Here is a 22,421-nt window from a genome sequence, read left to right as displayed (position 1 = left end):
ACCCTCAGGCTCTCTTGGTCCCAGTATTCTCTGCCTGTTTTGGAGGCTCTTCTGTCTCTGCCTTTTATGACAATCAGGGATTTATGCACTTTTCTTTCTTTATAAGGTAGCTTTCCTCGTAGACATCATGGCTTTTAAGAGAGTCTCTGAGCTTGCGGCTCTGTTTGGCCATGCTCTTTACCTTTCTCTTTATCAGGATAAGGTAGTGTTGAGGCCAGTTTCATCTTTTTTTCCCCGAATGTGATTTAGTTTTCACCTTCATGAAGATATTACTTTAGCTTCCTTTTATCCAGCACAATCTCATCCTATTGAGAAGACCCTGCACAGGCTGGATGTCATTAGCGCCATAAGATATGATTTACCGGCTTCAGCCATTCTGATTCCTTGTCTATTATATCAGAGGGCCCTCGTAAGGGTCAGGCTGCCTCTAAAGCGACCGTTGCGATTGTCCGGACTTATAAGGCTAAGGCCAGGGTGGCCCCATTTAGGATAGGGGCGCCCTCTCCATGAGATGTAGGAGCTTCGTCAATAGGCATCAGCTTTGCAGCTCTGTAAAGCAGCTACTTGGGCATCGGTACATACATTTTCTACTTTTTACAGGGTCCACACTTTTGCCTCGGCAGATGCAAGTCTTGGTAGGAAAATACTGCAGGTGGAAGACTGGGTGGTAGCAGTATGATATTTTCTCCTCCTAATTCTTTCTTACAAAACTTAGGAAGCCTGACTCCAGCAGGCGAGGTACAGTCTGCCGGGGAGAAGTCAATTTTATTTAAATGCAATAACAGTGCCAGCCTCTAGGTGGCAGCAGCCTATAGCATGGATTTGTGTCCCCCGCTGAAAGCTACGAGAAGCAGATTTTACGCTGAGTACCAAAAATCTACTGATTTTATATATTTTCTATATGCCATTTTACAGTTTTCTGGAAGAGCTTGAAAAGGCGGGCAAGAAGATTACTTATGTGTCAAGAGACAGACTGAGAAACCCTGTGTCTTCAAGACAGTTTGAGACCTTGTTATGTGCTTCAAATGCAGAGGTGAGAATTAAGACGCTTGCTGCCCCGCTGACACCTCCAGGGACAGTTTTATTTTCCGCTTTCTTGCATTTGTTTTGGGCTAAAAATAATTTTTGCAATTATTGTTTCAGCAAATTGTTTTCCCCTTTGACTTTTACAGGGACTCTTTGTTTCCCTGCTGAATGAGTTAACTAAGAATCTGTCAGTGAGCTCTTTCTGATGGGGGGGTGTTTGTAACCCTTTTAATCTGTCTTTTTCTGAGCTCCTCCCAAACCTTGATGTGGACAGTGGTCATAAATCGGTACAATGGAGTTTTTGAAAAAGACAGACATGGTTTATAAAGTCCTCATCTAAACTAGCTCACTGACTGATTCTCAGTTAACTCGTACTGCAGCTAGGAATAGCAAAGTGTAATAAAGAGCCTGTGAAAGCAAATGCACAATTTTCCTTGCAGGTCCTGGAGAAGGCGTGCAGCGTTGTGCCCCTGTCTCCAGTTTCCATCGTTAACTTCCAACATGGAATCATTTCCAATAAAGTCCATGCAGCTGCTAAAGAGGTAAGCGCTCTCTCCTTGGCGTTCGTTTTTCAGAAAGATTTTGGAGTTGGAGCTGAGCTAAAATTCCAAACGCAGCAAAATTTTTTGTAAAAATTTTGCAGCATATCCAAAGAAAAAGATTTATTGGTGTAAATCAGCTGATGATTCGCACCCTAAAGTATTTAGAGAGTATTTGCCGTGTCGGTGGGCAGTACTGCTGTCATGTAGAGGTCTGTGACGCGGAAGTAGAAATCCATAAATTGCATTTAAAGACGTTTCCCAGGATTAGAAAAAAAAAAATCGGATATCATAACGTTATCCCCATTCATGTGGAATTGACTGAGCTGCAATACCAGGCATAGTCCACAGGCAGGAGTGGCGCTGTTTATGGGATAGCAGACAATTTCTTAGGGCTCTTTCATGTGTCCGTGCAATTCAGTCTGATGTTAGATCGCAATGCACGGACTGGCCGCCCATCTCCAAACCATAGAGACCTATAAAACTGTCCCGCTCAGGTCGGGAGATGGGCGGCCAGTCCGCGCATTGTGAGCCGCCATCTGACTGAATTGCACGGATGTGTGAAAGAGCCTTAAGGGTGAGATTTTGGAGCCCAAACTAAGCAGAACCTTTCTAAATCCTCCTAAAAATTGTGCAGTTTCTCCTCCATTTCCAGTCCAAAAACTCAGCAGAAAGATCAGTTCGCATTTAAAGGGGTTGTCTGGCCTTAGGCTACAAGTCTGCAGTCACCCTGCACACTGTGAGGATTCTCTGAAGCGTTGGGATCATGATTGCAAGTATGTGACTTGCATACATACGGTCACATGCCGACTAGTTGGGCCCAGCCTTGCTCAATACAAACATATTAAGTGAGGCCGGACAAGTCTAGTCTGAATGTGGCCTGAAGTATGCAAATCGCATACTTGTGATCACACGACCACCCACTCCCGGTGCCATCACTGGAGAATCCTCGCAGTGCACAAGAGGTGAGGATTCACAAGTCTGCAGTCACATAGAACAACTGCAGACTTGTAGCCTTTAACTCTCCAATCTATTCTTGTGATTTCTGGAGAGTTTTGGATCCAAAAACACCAGAAAAAACCCTGAGTGTGAACATACGTAAACTCTTGCAAACTCCTTAATTGAAAAAGGGGTGTGTGTGGGTGGGGGGGGTTCTCTTTCTCAGGACCCTCATCATCGGCTTAATATAAGCGGAAATGGAATTGATGCCATCTGGCAGCGGTGCAGCTCCCATCACTCTGTCTCTTTTGGTCTCTGGGTTTTGTAGTCCTCCTCAGATTTTCCTTAGGTGGGTAACAATGGCACCGGCCTCCCCCGCATCACTGCACTGCCATCTCATTACGTGCATGTTTTCATCATTAAGGTAACCTGCAAGTTTGGAGAAATGATGACTGTATTCGCCGGGCCCTTCAGAAATGGTGTGTGCCTGAGGTCTGTGAAGATGCATTTTGAGAGCTGCGGTCCTATTCTCTCACTGAGCACTGTATCCGGTACTCATCAGGTGAGTGCTAACAAACAGCCAAACCCTGCATGTGTTGTGGCTGTCAAACAGCAGCGAGACATGCAGCCGCTGGGACTCGAACATAATATTTAAGCACGCCAAAGACACTTGATTAGCACCCGAGCATGCTTCTTATCCCAGCACGTTCACTCATCACTGCCCCATACTGACATCAGTCTTTTCCTGCCTAGCCATATGTCTGCATCAAGTTCGCTGTCCCAGAAGCTGCACAACTCGCCGTAGAGCTTCTCAACGGTTCATGCATTGATGGGAGTCCTATAAAGGTAAGCAGCAATAGAGGCATCTCTGGAGACCAGGCCGGGACCACCAGTCTTCCCACTGACTTGTCTCTCTTCCCACTGATTAGGTGCAGAGGATGATCTCAGGGAGGACTCTCGACTATGAAGACATTTTTAAGGAGATGGGAGAAGATCCAGAAAATGAAAACACAATCTACGTCTCCGGGTTTTCGAAACCCTTGACGGAGGAATTTCTTCAAAATCAATTTAATAATTTTAAGGATATCAAATCTATATTTGTGCCAACAAATCCAAATAACCGACGGCAAGCAAAATACTGTTACCTACGTATGTAATGACGATAACTTATACCTGAAAGAATATATTTACTACACAAGTAAATTCTGTATATGTGAAATAATTCTGGAGCATCTTTTCCAAGAACTTTGTATTGTGCTGTTCCTCTGTTATTCCTCCTGCAAATGAACATATTGGAAACTGTGTGCGATTCGTCCCCTTGATAAACGGGTAGAGCCCTACAGAAACTGATAATTTCCCCATCGGCGTGCACTGTATCTGGCTGTGCAGGGAAACGTACTCTTGAGTAAAGGAAGAGAGCTTTTAATTTATTTATAGGTTTCCAAGAGGAATAAGAGAGGAGTGGCACAATGCGGCGCTCAATGAAAAGTCGTTCTGGCATTTATATTCCTTGGGAAAGTAAGTATGTGACAAAACACTCCTGTCTGAGAGCAGATCTGTCCTTTTTTGCAGAACGGATGACCTAATAGCAGTGTGTGTGTGTGTGGTAATCAGCGCTCTGTGGCGCCAGTGTATCCCGGTTCTGGGATTTAGGTGATCGTCCCAATTGTGATTACTACCGGCTTCTATATGGCGACTGGTCCTAAAATGGAATATTTTCTCCCATCCGTAGGATAAGTTTTTGATCATCGGGGTGAATCTGATTTCCAGGCGCACCGGTGACGTTGAGAAGGGAGTGCATGTCATGCATGGGCATGAACGTCCCATTCATTCTCTACGGGACTGACCGAGATGGTAGAGCACTGTACCCGGCTGTCTCTGTTTTATACAGAAAGAATGGAGCGTCAGCACACTTGCACTCCAGGACCACTGCTGGGGGTCCCACTGGGTGACCTCTCACTGCTGTATCAGCGATCTGAAACACAATATCTGTAACAATTTCATGTTTTGGGACAACGCCTCTCAGTAGCAGTGACCTGGACTAACAGATCAGTCCCATTGTACATATAATGGGTGACTTCTGTAGTAGCTATTGTGTGACCACTAGGGAGGAGTGAACGTGCTGGGATAAGGTGTTATCTGAGCATGCTCAGGTGCTAACCGAGTGACTTCGGCGTGCTCAAAAATTATGTTCGAGTCCCCACGGCTGCATGTCTCAGGGGTGTCCGACAGTCACAACACAGGCAGTGATTACCTAATGAACAGGCAGTCCCTGCATGTGCTTTGGCTGTTGAACATCCACGAGACATGCAGCTGCTGGGACTTAAACATTTTTTTCGAGCACGCCAAAGTCACTTGGATAGCAGCGGAGGATGCTCTCGCTCATCATTAGTGACCACCAATGCACATGACATTGTGGATTTTCTGCATATATCGGGCTGAATGTGTTGTGGCTGTTGCAGGATTTCACAGCCCGGATGCCGCTACCGCAGCTGTACGACATATACAGGCACACGGAGGACTGAGGAGCATGAAAGCCATTACCTCCTGCCACTTCCATCGCTGGCTACAAGCTGCCGTGTGCCGTCTTCCTCCACTCACTGACCAACAGATCGGGTCTCGGGTAAGAAGCGCTTGTCCGGTCTTGTGTGGAAATTGTCCTACCCAGCAGTCTGTGTGACTGGTCATAGCATTATAAGGGAAGATTAGGCCTGTTTCACACTTCCGTTTTTTCAAATCCGTCAAAATCCGTTGGTTTCCGTAAAAAAACGGATCCGCAATTTTTTGCAGGATCCGTTTTTTTTTTGTCCCATAGACTTCCATTAGTGGTTACCGCGGATCCGTCAAAAAAACGGATCCGTTTTTAAAAAAACGGATCCGTTTGCATCAGTTTCCGTAAAAAAAACGGAAACGGATCCGTTTGGCGGACACAAAAACGGAAGTGTGAAACAGGCCTTAGACATGGAGAAATGTAATGGAAAACATACCGAAGAACTGCAGCTCTGATCTAGTACTGTCTGTGCCTGCATTATTAACTAGGACATAGCACTATCTGTGCCAAGTCCATTACAAGAGAACACAGGGAGGCAGTAATGCATTACTGACATGGAGGCTGTAATCCCAGTATCTATATCGTTTTATAGAGAGAGGGGAAGGCAGCACTATCTGTGCATACATCATTGACAATATTGGTTTGGAAAACTAAACCAACAGTTTAGAAACATCGGATGTAGATTTTTTTTTTTTTTCCACATTTTCTATTGACATTCACATTGTCGTCTTCCTTATAGGATGATTATACAGAGATTATTAGGGATCTGGACCGGAGAATTCTCCAGCTGTACGAGAGCCTCCTAGAAACCACCCTGTGCGTCATCGTCTTTCCTGGAAACAATGGGTACCTAATCTGGGGCTTGTTCATCTCAGACTCTAGAATCAGAAGATTGGTAATAAGGAGCGGTGTGTGGGAGGAGCAGATTGCTGGATATAAGCTATTCAGTGAGCTGTGACCGCGACGCTCCCTCTACCGCCTCTTCCTTCAGAATTAGAAATTATTGGAAAAAGGTATTGGGCTGATAATAGGTTCAAAGGGGTATTCTGATCTCTGACCTTTCTTGCATAAGTATCTGATTGGTGCTGGTCCCACCTCTAGGACTGGCGCTTATTCAATAATGCTCAATAGAGCACTCTCTATTCTCGGCCTCCGTTGAAGTATATGGATAAAGCCACGGATGCGCAACTGCAAGGAGGCAGGCGACCCCCAATTATCCCAGAAGTAGGAGCCACGTTTAATTTGAGAATGGGGTCTCTGGTCAACTATAGTGCAGATGTGCGTGCATTTCAAAAATCAATGCAGATCTGATAGGTGGGAGTAGTGCCGACTGCAGATTCTCAGGTCCCCTTTAACACATACCACAAATCATGATGCACAGATAAGAGATATAGTACAGTGCAAATTATTTCACTACTACATCATCCATGAAATATAACGCACAGCCCGTAGTCATCCGTGTAGTAGTATGGCCACGTTGTACTCATCAAGCCGCCAGTCACCTGCTTGCTGATGTCAGCTGTTACTCTGCTGACCAATCAAAGGACATTACCACCCTCGGACCTGATGGGTCTGTGCGCTGCAATACACTTCAGCTGAATGTGCACCCAAGGAAAAACATCCAGCTGAAGTATTTGCAGGCATCGGCGGGCCCTTCACCTGCCAGTCCCATTGCCCCATTTTCCAGGGCCACCTGCAGTTGCCTGGGTGGGATCTGCACCTATTAGACACTTATATGCCATAAATGTGGGATCCGAATACTCCTCAATACTCTTTTAAGGAAACCCTTCCTCTAAAGTTTGAATGCAGTCAGTCCTATACAATGACATTCGCTAAGCAAAGCCCAGCCACTAGGGGAGCTGTTCTATAGACTTAGGATTATTTTATGTGCAATGATACCACACCTAGGAATGAAATCCTGTATAGTAGAGCACCTGCCCGCAGCAGAGTCCTGACAGCGTGCACACTTTGAGGATTTACAAGTCTACAGGCACACATAGTGACTGCAGACTTTTACCCCCCCAAGGCCAGACAACCCCTTTATGTTACAATTCTCTAAAAGTACACCAAAGATCCAGCTTATTGCCAGTTTTAAAGTGGAGGGCCGCACAGCTAATGAATATGTCTGCCTGTAGTAATCTGCCCCCTGGGCTCCATAGTGTGATACTTCTCTTTCTTTTTTTAGCAGCAGTGGACCTTTATCAGGATTCGGCATGATGGGGATAAAGTGCTGACCGCATTGGAACAGTCGCAAGCATTTTAATTGATATTTAATGTACAGAATGTTCTACATCAGTGCTGTATAATAATGGGAATAAATCGGCCACAGAGGCTTTAGTTATTTTATGACGTGCGTCCAAGTGTAGAATGATCTGGAGTGGGAGGCTCATAATCTCTACAGCACCAGCTCTGCGCCATTAGCGGCTCCGGTGTTGTCAGCCACCTCCTATAACTAGGTTCACAGGCCATTCCACTACTTATTCCTCCCCCCCCCCCCTTCATTATGCCTTTTTTTCTTATGTCCACCCTCCTAGAAATCTGAGCGAGCAGGTGGGATGCGATTCATGTCTCACTCATTTTTATTATTTTCTAGAGACAAAAGGTCAATGCTGTTCACAAAATGCTTCAAATCCCTGCGCCAGGTATTTTATTACCATTGACCGCCTGTAGCCTAATTTTCCAAAGAGTGTTCTGGAAAGGAAAATGTATTAATACCAGCGTGTAATATGCCGGTAATAAACTGGGGTAAAATGTCACACCTCTTAAAGGGAATCTATCACCAGGTTTTTGCAGAGCAGCATAATGTAGAGGAAGAGACCCTGATTCCAGCGATGTGTCACTTACTGAGATGATTTGTGTATTTTTCATAAAATCACAGTTTTGTCAGCAGGAGATTATCACATGAGGGACTAGTTGTCCAGTGCAACCCCGCCCCTAACACTGATTGGCTGCTCTGTGTACACTGTGCAGAAAGTTGACAATCAGAGGTGTGGGCGGGGATATACAGAGCTCAGCATTCAGAGTTCTGCAGCCAATAAGAGAGTTTATAAAAACTGCACTAAGCAGCCCAGTAAGTAGTACATCACTGGAATCAGGGTCTCTGCCCCTTACCAAATTCTCTTTAAAAATTTGGTTTAAGTTTGGGCCAGTAATTAAAAGTAGATTTGCACTATAAATTAACCCAATTACAGATGTAAATTATAGTAAATCTAAAAGGCAAAATGAAAGAGGGATTGTTGCTCCCTGTGTGATATCGCAAAAAAACAAACAGGCAAGTAGAAAAAACTGCAATAATTTACCTGGCAAGGACAGGCGGCACAACGCTAGAAAAGGCTTGGCCGCTGCTCCTCAGGATTACGATCCTCCAACACCTCTAACTGTCTGGTTATGGAGGAGTTACAGGAAAAGACAATCAGCCACGTGGGTACAATCCAATAAGCAGGCACTGCCAAGGAACAAGTAGCATGGATGGAATGAAAATGTTATAAAAATAGCTAAAAAAAAAAAAAAATGCTTTTCGGTGCAGGCTTTGTACCTTCATCAGGTTTTTCCTGGTTAAACCTGACCTAGCTGGATATCCTGCACCAAACACGGTTTTGTTTTTTTCAGCCAATTTTAGAATAAATCTCTTTTCAATTTTATCCATTCTTCTTCCTCAGCAGCTAATGCTTTTTGGATTGTACCTACGCGGCTGATTTTCCACCAGTAGTAAATCATTAATTACCACTCACAGCTCCATACATGTTATAGTGGCTGTTCTTGGTATTGCAGCTTAGTCACATCCACTTCAATGTGACTGAGCTGCAGTACCAGACACAGCCACTGCAAAGTGTACAGCGCTGTGCATGGTAAATAATGCAGTGCTCTCAATGGTATCTTAGTCACCTAATCAGGGAAGGTGGTGCGAGTCATATCCCTACTGTATTTATACTAATGGCTCATACGAAACATAGGCCATTTATATCAATTGTCAGTGTCAATGTAATCCTGCCTCTGATAAGGAGCCTGCTGAAACCTGTTACCGAAAACACAAGCAATATAAGTTTAAAAAAGCCCCAAGATTGACTGTAAACCAATATACTATTTTTTTTTTTTATTAAACCTGACCCCACTTATAAAATTTTGTTCACCTGCAGCCACCACTAGAGGGAGCTCACTGTATACTTTTTTTTTCAGTTTGGAATATAAGTTACATGCAGTAGTAAGCGCCCTCTTGTGGTGGCTGTTGACAGTGACAAAATTATCATTTAAGGCTATGTACCCACGTTGCAGAGATGCTGCATAAACTTCCGCAGCATTTCTGCAACTCCCACCACGGGAAAAACGCATGCGTTTTTCCCACGGAAAACAAGCGTTTTTCACACGCGGAATTCAAGCGCATTCCAAGCGATTTGAAGCATCGCTTGGAATGTGATTGTTTGACAAGTGTGACCAACCTGTCATAGTGTTTGACTAGTGTGACCAACTTTTTACTATTGAGGCTGCCTATGCAGCCTCAATAGTAAAAGACAATGTTAAAAATAATAAAAATAAAAAATCGTGAAATTCTCACCTTCCGGTGTCCCGCGCAGCGTCCCGAGGCCTCAGGGATGCTCCCGTTCCCAGCGATGCCTTGTGACTAAGACCGTTGATGACGTAGCGGTCTGCGATACTATAGCGGTCTCGCGAGACCACTATGTCATCATAGGTCCTTGCCGCAAGGCATTACTGGAAACGGGAGTTGGTGGGAGCGTCGGTAAGGCTGCGCAGGACGCCGGAAGGTGAGAATAACCCAATTTTTTATTTTAATTTTTTTTTTTTACAGGTATATGGTACCCAGGGCCTGGAGGAAAGTAAGTGGATCAATGCATAGCCACATGCGGAAAGTGGATCAATGCATTCCTATGGGTGCGGAATCGCGGCGATTCCGCAAAAATAATGAGCCTGCTGCGTTTTTTTCCGCTATGCGATTCCGCCGCGGAAAAAAACACAGCATTAGCACAGCATGTGCGGAATGTAATAGGAATGCATGGGGTGCATTCTGTATGTGTTTTCGCAGCGTTTTCGCGGCAAAAACGCATACAATCCGCAACGTGGGTACATAGCCTTAAGGCCCTTTTACATTTAGCGATGCACCAGCGATCCAACCAGCGATCCGACCCGGTCAGGATCGCTGGTGCATCGCTAAATGATCGCTAGTGAGCTTTCATACAGAAAGATCTCACAGTGATGCAGCAGCGACGCAGCGGACGATACTTACCATTCACACACAGCGATCCTGCGTCCTCCCGCCCGCGTCCAGCGTCGCTCGTCGTCACAGCAGGAAGTCTCAGCAGGAAGCGCCCGACGAGAAATGGAGCCGGGCATTCTCGCGCGATCAGCGATGGACAGCGGGGGAGCCGGTCGCTGGTAAGTATCACACATAGCGATATCGCTAGCAATATCGCTATAACGTCACAAAACCAGTGACGTTTTAGCGATATTGCTAGCGATATCGCTTAGTGTAAAACCCCCTCTAATCTATAGTTCTGCAGGAGATTTGGAACTCTATCTACAAAGCGGAACTGAGAATCACATGGGCAGGGGATTATATTAAAGTAAGCTAAAATTCCTCGTGCAACAATGTAGTGGGAATCACGGGAAGAAAACAGACCATACATGAGCAATTTGCAGCTCCACTGTGTAAGGACATTTATTCCAAAATAAAAATTAAACTTTTTTTTTTCTTGCAAAATTGTATCTAAACAATAAATTGGTAACTGCACAATTTAAAGTAATGTTTAAACATAAAAGTATAAACCTTGTTAAAGATGGTGCCCCTGTGAAATAATATTGGGATTACTCCCGGCCCAACAGGGACTTGCAATTTGCAGGTGTTAAGAGTGTTACACCATGCAAGTATGGGGCGGATGGCCGCGACCTGGCCAACCTTGTAAGGCGGATGGATGCGGCCTGGCCTACCTGGTATGGCGGATGGACGCGGCCTGGCCTACCTGGTATGGCGGATGGACGCGGCGTGGCCTACCTGGTATGGCGGATGGACACGGCCTGGCCAACCTTGTAAGGCGGATGGACGCGGCCTGGCCTACCTGGTATGGCGGATGGACACGGCCTGGCCAACCTTGTAAGGCGGATGGACGTGGCCTGGCCTACCTTGTAAGGCGGATAAACGCAGCCTGGCCTACCTGGTATGGCAGATGGACGCGGCCTGGCCTACCACCGTGGTCTCACCGGACATTCCTTACTAAATAGTCAGTAGCCCTGAGAATTCTCTACTTGACCAATGGAAAACCCAAAAACTGGAGGTAGTGCTGCTCTATAACTAAGCAGTGGTTTAATCATTAATTAGGCTCGGGTCATGGATAATGCATCTTACCGTATCATAAAAAGCTTTGAGATGCCAGAACTCACGTACACAAAGCTTTTCTTTTATCCAGACTGAATTTGAGCACTGCGTGGTTTTGAAAATCTGCAGCGTGTCAATTTTCAGCGACATTTTTTTTTGCACCTATGAAAAATAACAAGGAGTTTAAAAAAAAAAAAAAAAAAAAACTTTGTGCTTTTTGTTCCTAAAACTAACTTTGTTACCACATACTGTTGATAAATGACACGTAATCCACCTGGAAAAATGCAGCGTTTTAGCTACAGGGGGGGGAAAATTCTGCAAAAAAAAAACCACCAGATGCGAACATGCCATTAGAGTATGTGCACACGTTGAGTAGTTGCAGCAGATTTTTCGGCAGAGAACACTTGTCCCCCATTCATTTGACTAGGTTAAAAACCGCTGAAAATTAACACGCTGTAGATTAAAAGTTAAAAAATTTAATTGTTCAAAAGGTCATTGTGATGATGGGAAGTGGAGGAGGGGAGCTGTAACATCTATTGCGAATGGTGGATCCTGTATTGTCTATTGCATATAAAGATGTTACTTCTAATTGTAACGTTGGCTGTGATGATAATGAGACTGCTGAAAAGAAACAGCAAGAAGTGTGAGTCTGCAAATGTACTTAGTGTTCCAGTGTGAAAATTACTAAGTTGGGGTGGGTTTAATATATAGTGATAGGGAAAATGGAATTAGAAATATATATTTTTAATGCATTTAACAAAAACCTAATTCATGAAATAGGTCATTTTCTGATGACAAGTCCTTTTAAAGGGGATGTCCAGTCCAAACCGATAAGTCTGAAGTCACTCTGTGTGACTGCAGACTTATGAATCCCCCCCCCCAATGCACGCACTGTGTGCGGCGGCGGCTTGCTGATTTCTTAACCAGGACCAGATGGTATGTATGAGTTATACATACTCCCGGCCAGTGGGCACGGCCTCGCTCCATACGAGTGACTGCAGACTTATCAACTTGGACCAGACAGCCTCTTTAAGGCTACATCCCTTTTACAATGGTAAAATCGGTGCCACATGCTGCAGATTTCACCCTTGCACGGCCCAGATTGAAATCCATAGAGAAAAAGCTTCAGATCCCCCCCCCCCTTTTCAGTATCTGGATAACATTTAGTAAAATATCATCCACGATTTTGGTGCTATAATATCCTGCAGGTTCTCTGACCGGAAATTTTGGAGCATATCCACCCCCATACAGATACCCCGATTCCAGGGATGCATAATGATTCCAGGGATGTCACTTATTATGCTGCTTTGATGAAATCAAGTGTTTTATCAGCAGGAAATTATCACTAGAGAACTAGTTGTCTCCTGCTGTGTAACCACACCCCCACCAGTGATTGTCAGCTTTGTGTACACTGCATAGGAAGAAAGCTGCCAATCGGTGGTGTGGGAGGGATTATACAGGGCTCAGCATTCAGAGAATTGCTAGATCTGCAGCAGAGAAAATAGTGGATTTTATCTAAACTGCAGCAAGCAGCTCAGTAAAAGTGACACATTGCTGGAATCATGCTGCTCTCAGATTAGATAGCAAAACCCTGGTGACAGTTAAGCTTATAAAGAATTGGATGCTTCCTTTCAGTCGCAGCAGCACCACTCTTGTCCATGGCGGTGACTGGTATAGCAGCTTAGTCTCAAGTGACTAATCGGAGCTGCCAAACTGGACACATCAACCCCCAGGAGCTGGCGAAAGTTGCAATGGTGATCCAGCCCGAATAGGACATTCTAGTGGTATAAGGCAGGTAGTCATTATTAGCACAGGTCCGGCCACTTACTCCGCCACCTTGTGGAGTCATTGGGGTCAGGTCCTTGCACAGCTGCAACTTTCCAGGTAGGCACTTCTGTCCTTAAAGGGAACATCACCAGGACAAGTTCCCATATACAAGGACCTAAACGGGTGAAAGGACAGATGGCAGACTAGTCCTAGCCCCCAGGTACACCATGCAAATGAGCAGTGTGCGGATCCTCACTTACCCTTTTATCTTTCCACAAGAGAAAATTTCCAGCATAAAATGACAGAGCCCTTCTGAAGTTAGAAAATATCGAACCCGTTGTAGAGGTGACAGTAACCCGTGAAGACAATTGGTCATTATGACATACCTGATCTAATTTTGGGATCACATGGCCACACACCCGCGGGGAGGTACATATAGATAACATGGGGTGTCGATTGTGTTGTTGGTTAAAGTGGCCAAAAAAAAAAAGCAAATTGCACCCTCGCTCTGCCAGTCAGTGCCTTCAGCTGCCCAACTTTGCACTTTTTTTTCTCTCTATAAAGATGAAAGTTGCCATGTGATTAGTTGAGGCCATGGCCTTCTCAGACGTCCACACAAGTGTCCGCCTATACAAGTGATGGACACGGTCAGGACCTGTGCTGAGGTGGGGACAGCCAAGTAGGGGGTTACACCAGTTGTGCATTTGCATAATTACATGACCGCTGTCATCTCTGCATAGGTATAAAGAGCGCCTTGTGCATTGTTAAAGTATGGAGGACTATATTTTAAGACAGTATCTATTCTTTTTTTCCAGCATAAAATCAGTTTATTTTATAGACAAAAATAGGAAATTGCTTTAAACAACGCCCTTAAAGGAAACCTGTCACTTGCCATAAATATGTCTTTGGATTAGAAGATGTGCTTTTTAGCAAGGAAAAAAAAAAAACTTGCTGAAAAGTGTGCACCTTCTAGTCCGGAGGTAGCTTACTCGAGGAGAACAGTGATCACTGAGAGAACGGCTCTCTCCTACTGCCCCACTCTGATCCGTCTGATCGCTGAAGGGCATGAGAGGAACTACCAGCACATGCACAAATGCTGCAGGTCCTAAGTAGCAGAAGGACCTTTCAGATCACGTGAATCTGTACATGCCGGAGGGGACTTGGAAATGTTGTAGTGTATACAATATATACATTTATAAAGTGTGTGTGTGTGTATAATAGATCTATACCTCCCTATTCTACCCCATTGCATTACAATTACGGTAGTTATATTGACCCCTTCACACCTTCCAGGGAAGTATTAATTAGTAGAAAATATGTTTTTTCTATTTTTTTTTTTTACCTGGTGCAAATACTGCTGTTCTCCTGAATCGGTGGTGTTTTTTTTTTTTTTTGTTTGTTCTGGAACTTATAGCTGCCTTCTCTCTGGATGTAAATCTTGTCTTTTTAGCCCACTAGGCATGATTCTCATCAACAGGAAAGAGTCAAGGACCTCACCCCTTTGACTAGCCAGACTAAAACTTACATAAAAGGAAAAAAGAAAAAAAGGTCCACATTTCAGAACTGGAGAGTGGCAAAAAGTAAAGAACAAGTAGGATTGACACCAGGTGAAGAATGAGCTCTTTAAGGCAAGTGGCAGGTCCTTGTATGCAGTATGCTCCCTCTAGTGGTGGCGACAGGCAGATAAAATGTTTTTTTACATATTTTTTTCTTTTTTTTTAAAAAAAGCTCGGTGTCATAAAATCAAGGTTCAGCCACTACGTAGATATATTAGTAATGAATCGGCATTCTACTAGCAGGTGATAAAAGGTGGACATTCACTTTATAGATTCTCCCTTAATATGGGAATAGCCAATCTATTATAACGCATCAAACTGTTGCCGGCTCGTGAGCGAATGACTGACGGAAAGCAGCAGACTACAGGGTGTAATAAGAGTCTCATATATTGGAGGTAGACCACCTAATGCCGCCTCTTGGTGGGAGACGGCGACCCGGAATCACTCTAGTATTTCCTATACTGACGGTAACGCAAATCCTACGCTTCTTCCTCTTCCATTACACGGCATCAAAACTACGCGAGTACAGAATAAAATAAAAAGGGGCTGTCGGAGGTCCCGCTGCCTCCATTGGGTAATTCAGAATACAAGGTCATTGAAAAACTGAATTTTTTTTCTTTTTTGTATACATTTTTTTTTAATAAGGAGTTAACGCATGTCTGCTTAATGCTCTGATAAAGATTGCGGGAGGAAATGTGCTCCTTTATCCAACCCCCACGGAACAGTTTCACAACTTGGAAAACCCAACAATGTAAACACCACTACACAGTACGCAACCGCCCTGATCGACAGGATCTAGGAGTAAAACGCCACCCTGGCACTCTTATGAAGAACTGCTTTTTTTTTTTTCTTTGTTAAAAAAAACAAAACAAAAAAACCCCTATGCGCCAGCTTGGCATACAATGTGTTGTAAGCCGCTTTGGCACTAATGGGGGTTGATATTCATATAAAATAAAATGGGTACAGGACATGGAATTGGGCAGAGTTCACACCAACCAGCTGCCGCATGTCCCCTAATGCATTGCTCTGCAAGCCCTCCCCCAACGACACATCAATAGGGTTTAAATTAAATAAATGGGTTGATCCCCTCCCCATCACCCCTTCCAAGCATTAAGTTAATTTAATTAGAGCCAGTTAAACCTGAAATATAAAGGAGAAAACACTTTCTGGCACCGTCTGAATATTCCTACTAAAAAAAAAAATAGCTAAAATAACCCCAAATGGTAAGAAAGTGCCTGAAACATGTTACCAGCATTTTGAGCCCTTTCAAATTCAAGGCAGAAAAAGGTGTAAAGTAGTTTAAAAAAAAAAAAAAATGGATTCTCCATTAAATTTTCCAGGAAAAGTCCAGAGTTAATGAAGGTGACGGGGATGTGACGCCTGCGCGGTGCTAAGTCTGCGAACCTGCGTCCATGGACTCTGTGCCTGATGACCTAATACATTTGGTTTCCTCATCCTGTCTCCTTCTCTCCATCTCCCATTCTACAAAGGTATCGAAGAGACTCGGCCATGCCTCGTCCTCGCTGTAGTTGCTGAGGTCGGGGCCGATCACCTGAGTAAAGTTTAGGAACATGTTCCACGTGTCCCGGGAGATTCCCTTGATTCCTGAGGGGTTCTCAGTTAGGAAGTCTAACCAGTGGTCCAAAATAAGGGGTTTGTTTTGGGTGAACACTAACTTCCAGAGGGCGATGGCTATTTCCCGGTGAAGTGACCGCTGACCCTCTTCTGAGTCCAGGCCGAACTGAAAGGTGAAGCGATAAAGATCCTTAAATTTATCTTCCTGCTTGGCTTCATTCAAGAGGCTGGGAAATCGGCTGCAGATCCCCTCAAGGCTGTCTGCGTTTATTGCCCTGCATCCCTCAAAAAACTCCTTCCTGTACAAATAAAAAGGGAAAATATTACGGGCAGCTTAAAATGATATATACATATACACATTATACACACACATTTTACTCAATAAAATTCAGAACTTTGAAAAATACAAAAAAAAAAATTCTGTCCCAAGATGTGGCGAGATGAGCCAATGGTTTACCAGTCATTAGAGCTGGTGATTATTTCACTATTTACATTTGGGGAAAAAAGGAGCAATTTAAAGGGAATCTGTCATCTCATTTTTGGCCTATGAGGCGCGGCCACCGCCATCAGGGGCTTATCTACAGTATTCTGTAATGCTGTAGATAAGCCCCCGATGTAATCTGAAAGATCAGAAAAACTAGTTAGACTATAATCACCTGGGGTCCGGCGCCTCCCATCTTCATACGATGCCGTCCTCCTTCTGCCGCGGCTCCTGCGCAGGCGTACTTTATCTGCCCTATTGAGGGCAGAGCAGAGTACTGCAGTGCACAGGCGCCGGGAAAGGTCAGAGAGGTCCGGCGCCTGCGCACTGCAGTACTTTACTCTGCCCTCAACAGGGCAGATCAAGTACGCCTGCACAGGAGCCGCGGCAGGAGTAAGGAGAACGTCATCGCTAGAAGATGGGAGGCGGCTGACCGGACTGCGCCCCTCGGTGAGTATAATTTAACTTGTTTTTCTTATCTTTCAGGTTACATCGGGGGCTTATCTACAGCATTACAGAATGCTGTAGATAAGCCCCTGATGGCGGTGGCCGCATCTTATCTTCCAAAAATGAGGTAACAGATTCCCTTTAAACCTTATTTTGTTTGGATAGATATACACACGTGGTCAAAATTGTTGGTACCCCTCATTTAATGACAGAAAAACCCACAATGGTCACAGAAATAACTTGAATCTGACAAAAGTAATTTAAATAAATTAAAAAAAAAAATCTATGAAAATGAACAAATCTAAGTCAGACATTGCGTTTCATCCATGCTTCCAGAGAATTTAAAAAAAATAAAACTCATGAAATAGGCCTGGACAGAAATGATGGTGCCTTAACTTACTATTTTGTTCTACAACCTTTTGAGGCAATCACTGCAATCAAACGATTCCTGTAACTGTCAATGAGACTTCTGCGCCTCTTGACAGGTATTTTGGCCCACTCCTCAAGAGCAAACTGCTCCAGTTGTCTCGTGTTTGAAGGTTGCCTTTTCCAGACGGCATGTTTCAGCTCTTTAGATCATGGCTCACAGAAGGCCACTTCAGAATAGTCCAATGGTTTCCTTTTAGCCATTCTTGGGTGTTTTACCTGTGTGTTTTGGGTCATTATCCTGTTGCAAGACCCATGACCTGCGACTGAGACCAAGCTTTCTGACACTGGGCAGCACATTTCTCTCTAGAATCCCTTGGTAGTCTGAGATTTCATTGTACCCTGCACAGATTCTAGATACCCTGTGACAGATGCAGCAAAGTAGGCCCAGAGCATAACAGAGCCTCCTCCATGTTTCACAGTAGGGACAATGTTCTTTTCTTGATATGCTTCATTTTTCCATCTGTGACCATAGAACTGATGTGCCTTGCCAAAAAGTTCCATTTTTGTGTCATCTGTCCATAGGACATTCTCCCAGAAGCTTTCTGGCTTGTCAACATGTAGTTTGGCAAATTCCAGTCTGGCTTTTTTAGGATTTTTTTTTTCGACAATGCTGTCCTCCTTGGTCGTCTCCCACTTTGCTCATACAACGACGGATGGTGCGATCTGACACTGATGTTTCTTGAGTTTGAAGTTCACCCTTAATCTGTTTAGAAGTTTTTCTGGATTCTTTTGTTACCATTCGTATTATCCGTCTTTGATTTGTCATCAATTTTCCTCCTGTGGCCACGTCCAGGGAAGTTGGCTACAGTCCCATGAAGCTTACATTTCTGAATAATATGTGCTATAGTCACAGGAACATCAAGCTGCTTGGAGATGGTCTTACAACTTTTACATTTAACATGTTTGTCTATAATTTTCTTTCTAACCTCCTGAGACAACTCTTTCCTTCGCTTCCTCTGGTCCACGTTGAGTGTGATACACATGTCACAAAACAGCACAGTGAGTATCTGTAGCCTCTATACAGGCCACTCACTGATTCCAAGATTGTAGACACTTGTGATGCTAATTAGTGGACACACCTTGATTTACCATGTCCCTTTTGTCACATTATTTTCAGGGCTACCATCATTTCTGTCCAGGCCTATTTCATGAGTTTTATTTTTTTAAAAATTCTGTGTAAACATGGTTGAAAAGCAATGTCTGACATTCATTTGTTCATTTTCATAGATTTTTTTTTTTATTTGTTATTAATTTTGTCAGTCAAGTTATTTCTGTGACCATTGTGGGTTTTTTCTGTCATTACACGAGGGGTACCAACAATTTTGACCACGTGTATGTATATATAATATATTTTACATTTTTATTTAGTCCACATAGGAGACTTGAACTTGCAATCACTTTGATTACTTGAAATATTATGTTATTGAAATATACCATGTATGAAATGGATGATCTACGAAGCTCCGCTTATTACCAGGCTTCATAGAAAATCTTACATGGCAAACACAGGGCCATAGCCACTTTTAAGCAGTGTTACTTAAGAGGTTAAACTGACGCGATCAGAGTTGGCTCAGATGGCATCGGGTTACTGTCTGGTGCCAGCTATGAAGCATAGCCTGTACCCAGCTCCTGAGCCCGCTCCGCGCAGCTCGGATGGCAGCTATGAAGCACAGCCCGTACCTAGCTCCTGAGCCCGCTCCGCACAGCTCGGATGGCATCAGGTTACGGTCTGGTGCCAGCTATGAAGCACAGCCGGTACCCAGCTCCGCACAGCTCGGATGGCATCAGGTTACTGTCTGGTGCCAGCTATGAAGCACAACCGGTACTCAGCTCCTGAGCCCGCTCCGCACAGCTCGGATGGCATCAGTTTACTGTCAGGTGCCAGCTATGAAGCACAGCCGGTACTCTGCTCCTGAGCCCGCTCCGCACAGCTCGGATGGCATCAGTTTAATGTCGGGTGCCAGCTATGAAGCACAGCCGGTACTCGGCTCCTGAGCCCGCTCCGCGCAGCTCGGATGGCATCGGGTAACTGTCGGGTGCCAGCTATGAAGCACAGCCCGTACCTAGCTCCTGAGCTGGCTCCGCACAGCTCGGATGGCATCAGGTTACCGTCTGGTGCCAGCTATAAAGCACAGCAGTTACCCAGCTCCTGAGCCCGCTCCGCACAGCTCGGATGGCATCAGGCTACTGTCTGGTGCCAGCTATGAAGCACAGCCGGTACTCGGCTCCTGAGCCTGCTCTGCACAGCTCGGATGGCATCAGGTTACTGTCTGGTGCCAGCTATGAAGCACAGCCGGTACTCGGCTCTGGAGCCTGCTCTGCACAGCTCGGATGGCATCAGGTTACTGTCTGGTGCCAGCTATGAAGCACAGCCGGTACTCGGCTCCTGAGCCCGCTCTGCACAGCTCGGATGGCATCAGGTTACTGTCTGGTGCCAGCTATGAAGCACAACCGGTACTCGGCTCCTGAGCCCGCTCCGCACAGCTCGGATGGCATCAGGTTACTGTCTGGTGCCAGCTATGAAGCACAGCCGGTACTCGGCTCCGGAGCCTGCTCCGCACAGCTCGGATGGCATCAGGTTACTGTCTGGTGCCAGCTATGAAGCACAACCGGTACTCGGCTCCTGAGCCCGCTGCGCACAGCTCGGATGGCATCAGGTTACTGTCTGGTGCCAGCTATGAAGCACAGCCGGTACTCGGCTCCGGAGCCTGCTCCGCACAGCTCGGATGGCATCAGGTTACTGTCTGGTGCCAGCTATGAAGCACAGCCGGTACTCGGCTCCTGAGCCTGCTCCGCACAGCTCGGATGGCATCAGGTTACTGTCTGGTGCCAGCTATGAAGCACAGCCGGTACTCGGCTCCTGAGCCCGCTCTGCACAGCTCGGATGGCATCAGTTTACTGTCTGGTGCCAGCTATGAAGCACAGGCGGTACTCTGCTCCGGAGCCTGCTCCGCACAGCTCTGATGGCATCAGTTTAATGTCGGGTGCCAGCTATGAGGCACAGCCGGTACTCTGCTCCTGAGCCCGCTCCGCACAGCTCGGATGGCATCAGTTTACTATCGGGTGCCAGCTCCGAAGCCCGCTCCGCACTTGGCTGCCTTTGCTAAAAGGTAAATGTAAAACTTGAAATAAAATACAGATGCACCTAATACCATTCTGGGCGTAGAAAATCCTAAATCCTTCACACGACTCATTATGGCAATCAGTGTAATTACATTTACTTTGCAGCCAAGAATAAAGAGGGCAAAACAGCAGCCATCTCTGCCGCTCAGCAAACGCCAGCATCTACGAGTAATTAAACTACGGGTAATAAGCCAAGCTGGACATTTAGAAATAACTCAATTGCATCATCCATGACCATGGCGTTATAATGCAGCTGCATTATCCTTGGTGTGGGGAACAGAAATACAGGACGATGGGAACAGTATCAGGATATACACAAGTTTATTCTATTCTTAGGCGATGTCTAGCTAAAAAAAAGGATCTGTGTAGAAAGTACTTAGAAAATATCAGTTCTGGAGCTTTTTAACTTGCATTGTGCCATTACTCCTTTGTTCCTCCTGGAAATGTATGAATAAATGGACATATGGGTGTTATTCCCCTTGTCAATAGAGTGAGTGCCTAGAACAGGTCTGCATAACCTGCAGTTCCCAAGCGGTTTTGTGCAGCCCACGAGACGCTGCACCCATTTCTCCTTCCTCCAATATTCAAATATAATGAGGTGGGTGGACATCATGAAGGGGGCCGCAGTGTGGAGGGAATAATACTTAAAGGGGCAGTTTGAGGGGAAATTTTGGAGAGGAACAGTGTAGGGTGGTATATTATGGAGTGAGGGGATATAGGAGAGGCTTATAGTCTGTTGGGGAACATTATAGAGAGGGTTATATTATGGAAAGGGGCCGCACGGGCAGAGGAGAAGTCAAGTACTGGGCCGCAACGGCAGAGGAGAAGTCAAGTACTGGTACACACTCCAGAGCGGAGCTGAAATGTGCTTTCAATGTAGATGAGGGGGCCGCGGGAGGGCACATAAAGGGGTAATGGAGGACATTATGGGGCAATTGGGTGGATTGTGAAAGGGGACATAGTATACAGTCTGATGACTAGTAACAGCAACTCCAAGCATCTCTATCATTGTTCAGGACATACTGGGAGTCAAAAGTACATGCAATACAATTGTATATAGGGCTGACCTGATATTGCAATGCATTGCTGTACTAAGCTTGGTGCTGTATAGATGTACTGATGGTGTTTCTGGACCTGCATTCATGTACTAATGGTGGATCTGGTGCTGCACTTGTGCCAACGGTGGTTCTGATCTTGCACACACATAGCAATCCATAAGGAGCTTCATGGCTGTGTTGAAACTGAAAAGTCCTCAAAATGAGATTTGAGATTATGAGGAGGATTTTGAGAGTTTCTGCTCCAAAAACTCAGTTTGAGTTAGCGTATGTTCACACTGATTTTTTTTTCCTTAGCAGAAGCTCTCCAAATCCTCCTCAAATACTCAAAACTTGGTTCTAGTGATGTATTCATGTAATTACCCCTTTCATTTTCTGCAGCCCTCGGACTGGTTCAATATGTCAATGTGGCCCTTTGACTAAAAAATGTTGTGCACCCCTGGCATAGAAGAACATAGCGCAACATCTCAAGTACTTGAATACCTCCTTATATTGTACTCGAGTACCATATAAAAGGGGTTATCCATTCCAAACAAGTTGTCGTATGCAGATGCTGCTGACACTTTATATACCACCACAACAGCTGCAGCTCTCAAATCTTTCGGCCC

The 22,421-nt window shown here is 45.1% G+C and overlaps 2 protein-coding genes across 6 annotated transcripts in view; one reads left to right on the top strand and one right to left on the bottom strand.

Annotated features, from left to right (window-relative positions):
• REXO5 (RNA exonuclease 5) overlaps positions 1–7,401 on the top strand; it is a 31,645-nt gene extending 24,244 nt beyond the window's left edge. For 2 of the 5 annotated variants that reach the window (XM_073543028.1, XM_073543029.1), the window contains exons 13-20: positions 916–1,033; positions 1,467–1,568; positions 2,929–3,066; positions 3,258–3,350; positions 3,434–3,653; positions 4,967–5,127; positions 5,795–5,901; positions 7,241–7,401. In XM_073543028.1, coding sequence (XP_073399129.1) covers positions 916–1,033; positions 1,467–1,568; positions 2,929–3,066; positions 3,258–3,350; positions 3,434–3,653; positions 4,967–5,127; positions 5,795–5,901; positions 7,241–7,289 — 988 coding nt within the window. In that variant the 3' untranslated portion in view covers positions 7,290–7,401. The remainder of the gene's footprint in view (positions 1–915; positions 1,034–1,466; positions 1,569–2,928; positions 3,067–3,257; positions 3,351–3,433; positions 3,654–4,966; positions 5,128–5,794; positions 5,902–7,240) is intronic. The other 3 variants (XR_012219900.1, XR_012219901.1, XM_073543030.1) reach the window with 3 other exon arrangements.
• A 3,299-nt stretch (positions 7,402–10,700) lies between these two features.
• Positions 10,701–22,421, bottom strand: part of DCUN1D3 (defective in cullin neddylation 1 domain containing 3) — a 35,624-nt gene continuing 23,903 nt past the window's right edge. Inside the window, exon 3 of the mRNA XM_073543036.1 lies at positions 10,701–16,577. Within this exon, the coding sequence (XP_073399137.1) occupies positions 16,094–16,577 (484 nt within the window). The 3' untranslated portion in view covers positions 10,701–16,093. The remainder of the gene's footprint in view (positions 16,578–22,421) is intronic.

The sequence above is a fragment of the Dendrobates tinctorius genome, unplaced genomic scaffold (genome assembly GCF_039654945.1).
Source record: "Dendrobates tinctorius isolate UK_male_01 unplaced genomic scaffold, ASM3965494v1 ptg000129l, whole genome shotgun sequence".
Lineage (NCBI taxonomy): Eukaryota > Metazoa > Chordata > Amphibia > Anura > Dendrobatidae > Dendrobates > Dendrobates tinctorius.
Note: the sequence above shows the minus strand (reverse complement) of the source record. Positions and strands in the feature narration are given on the sequence as shown.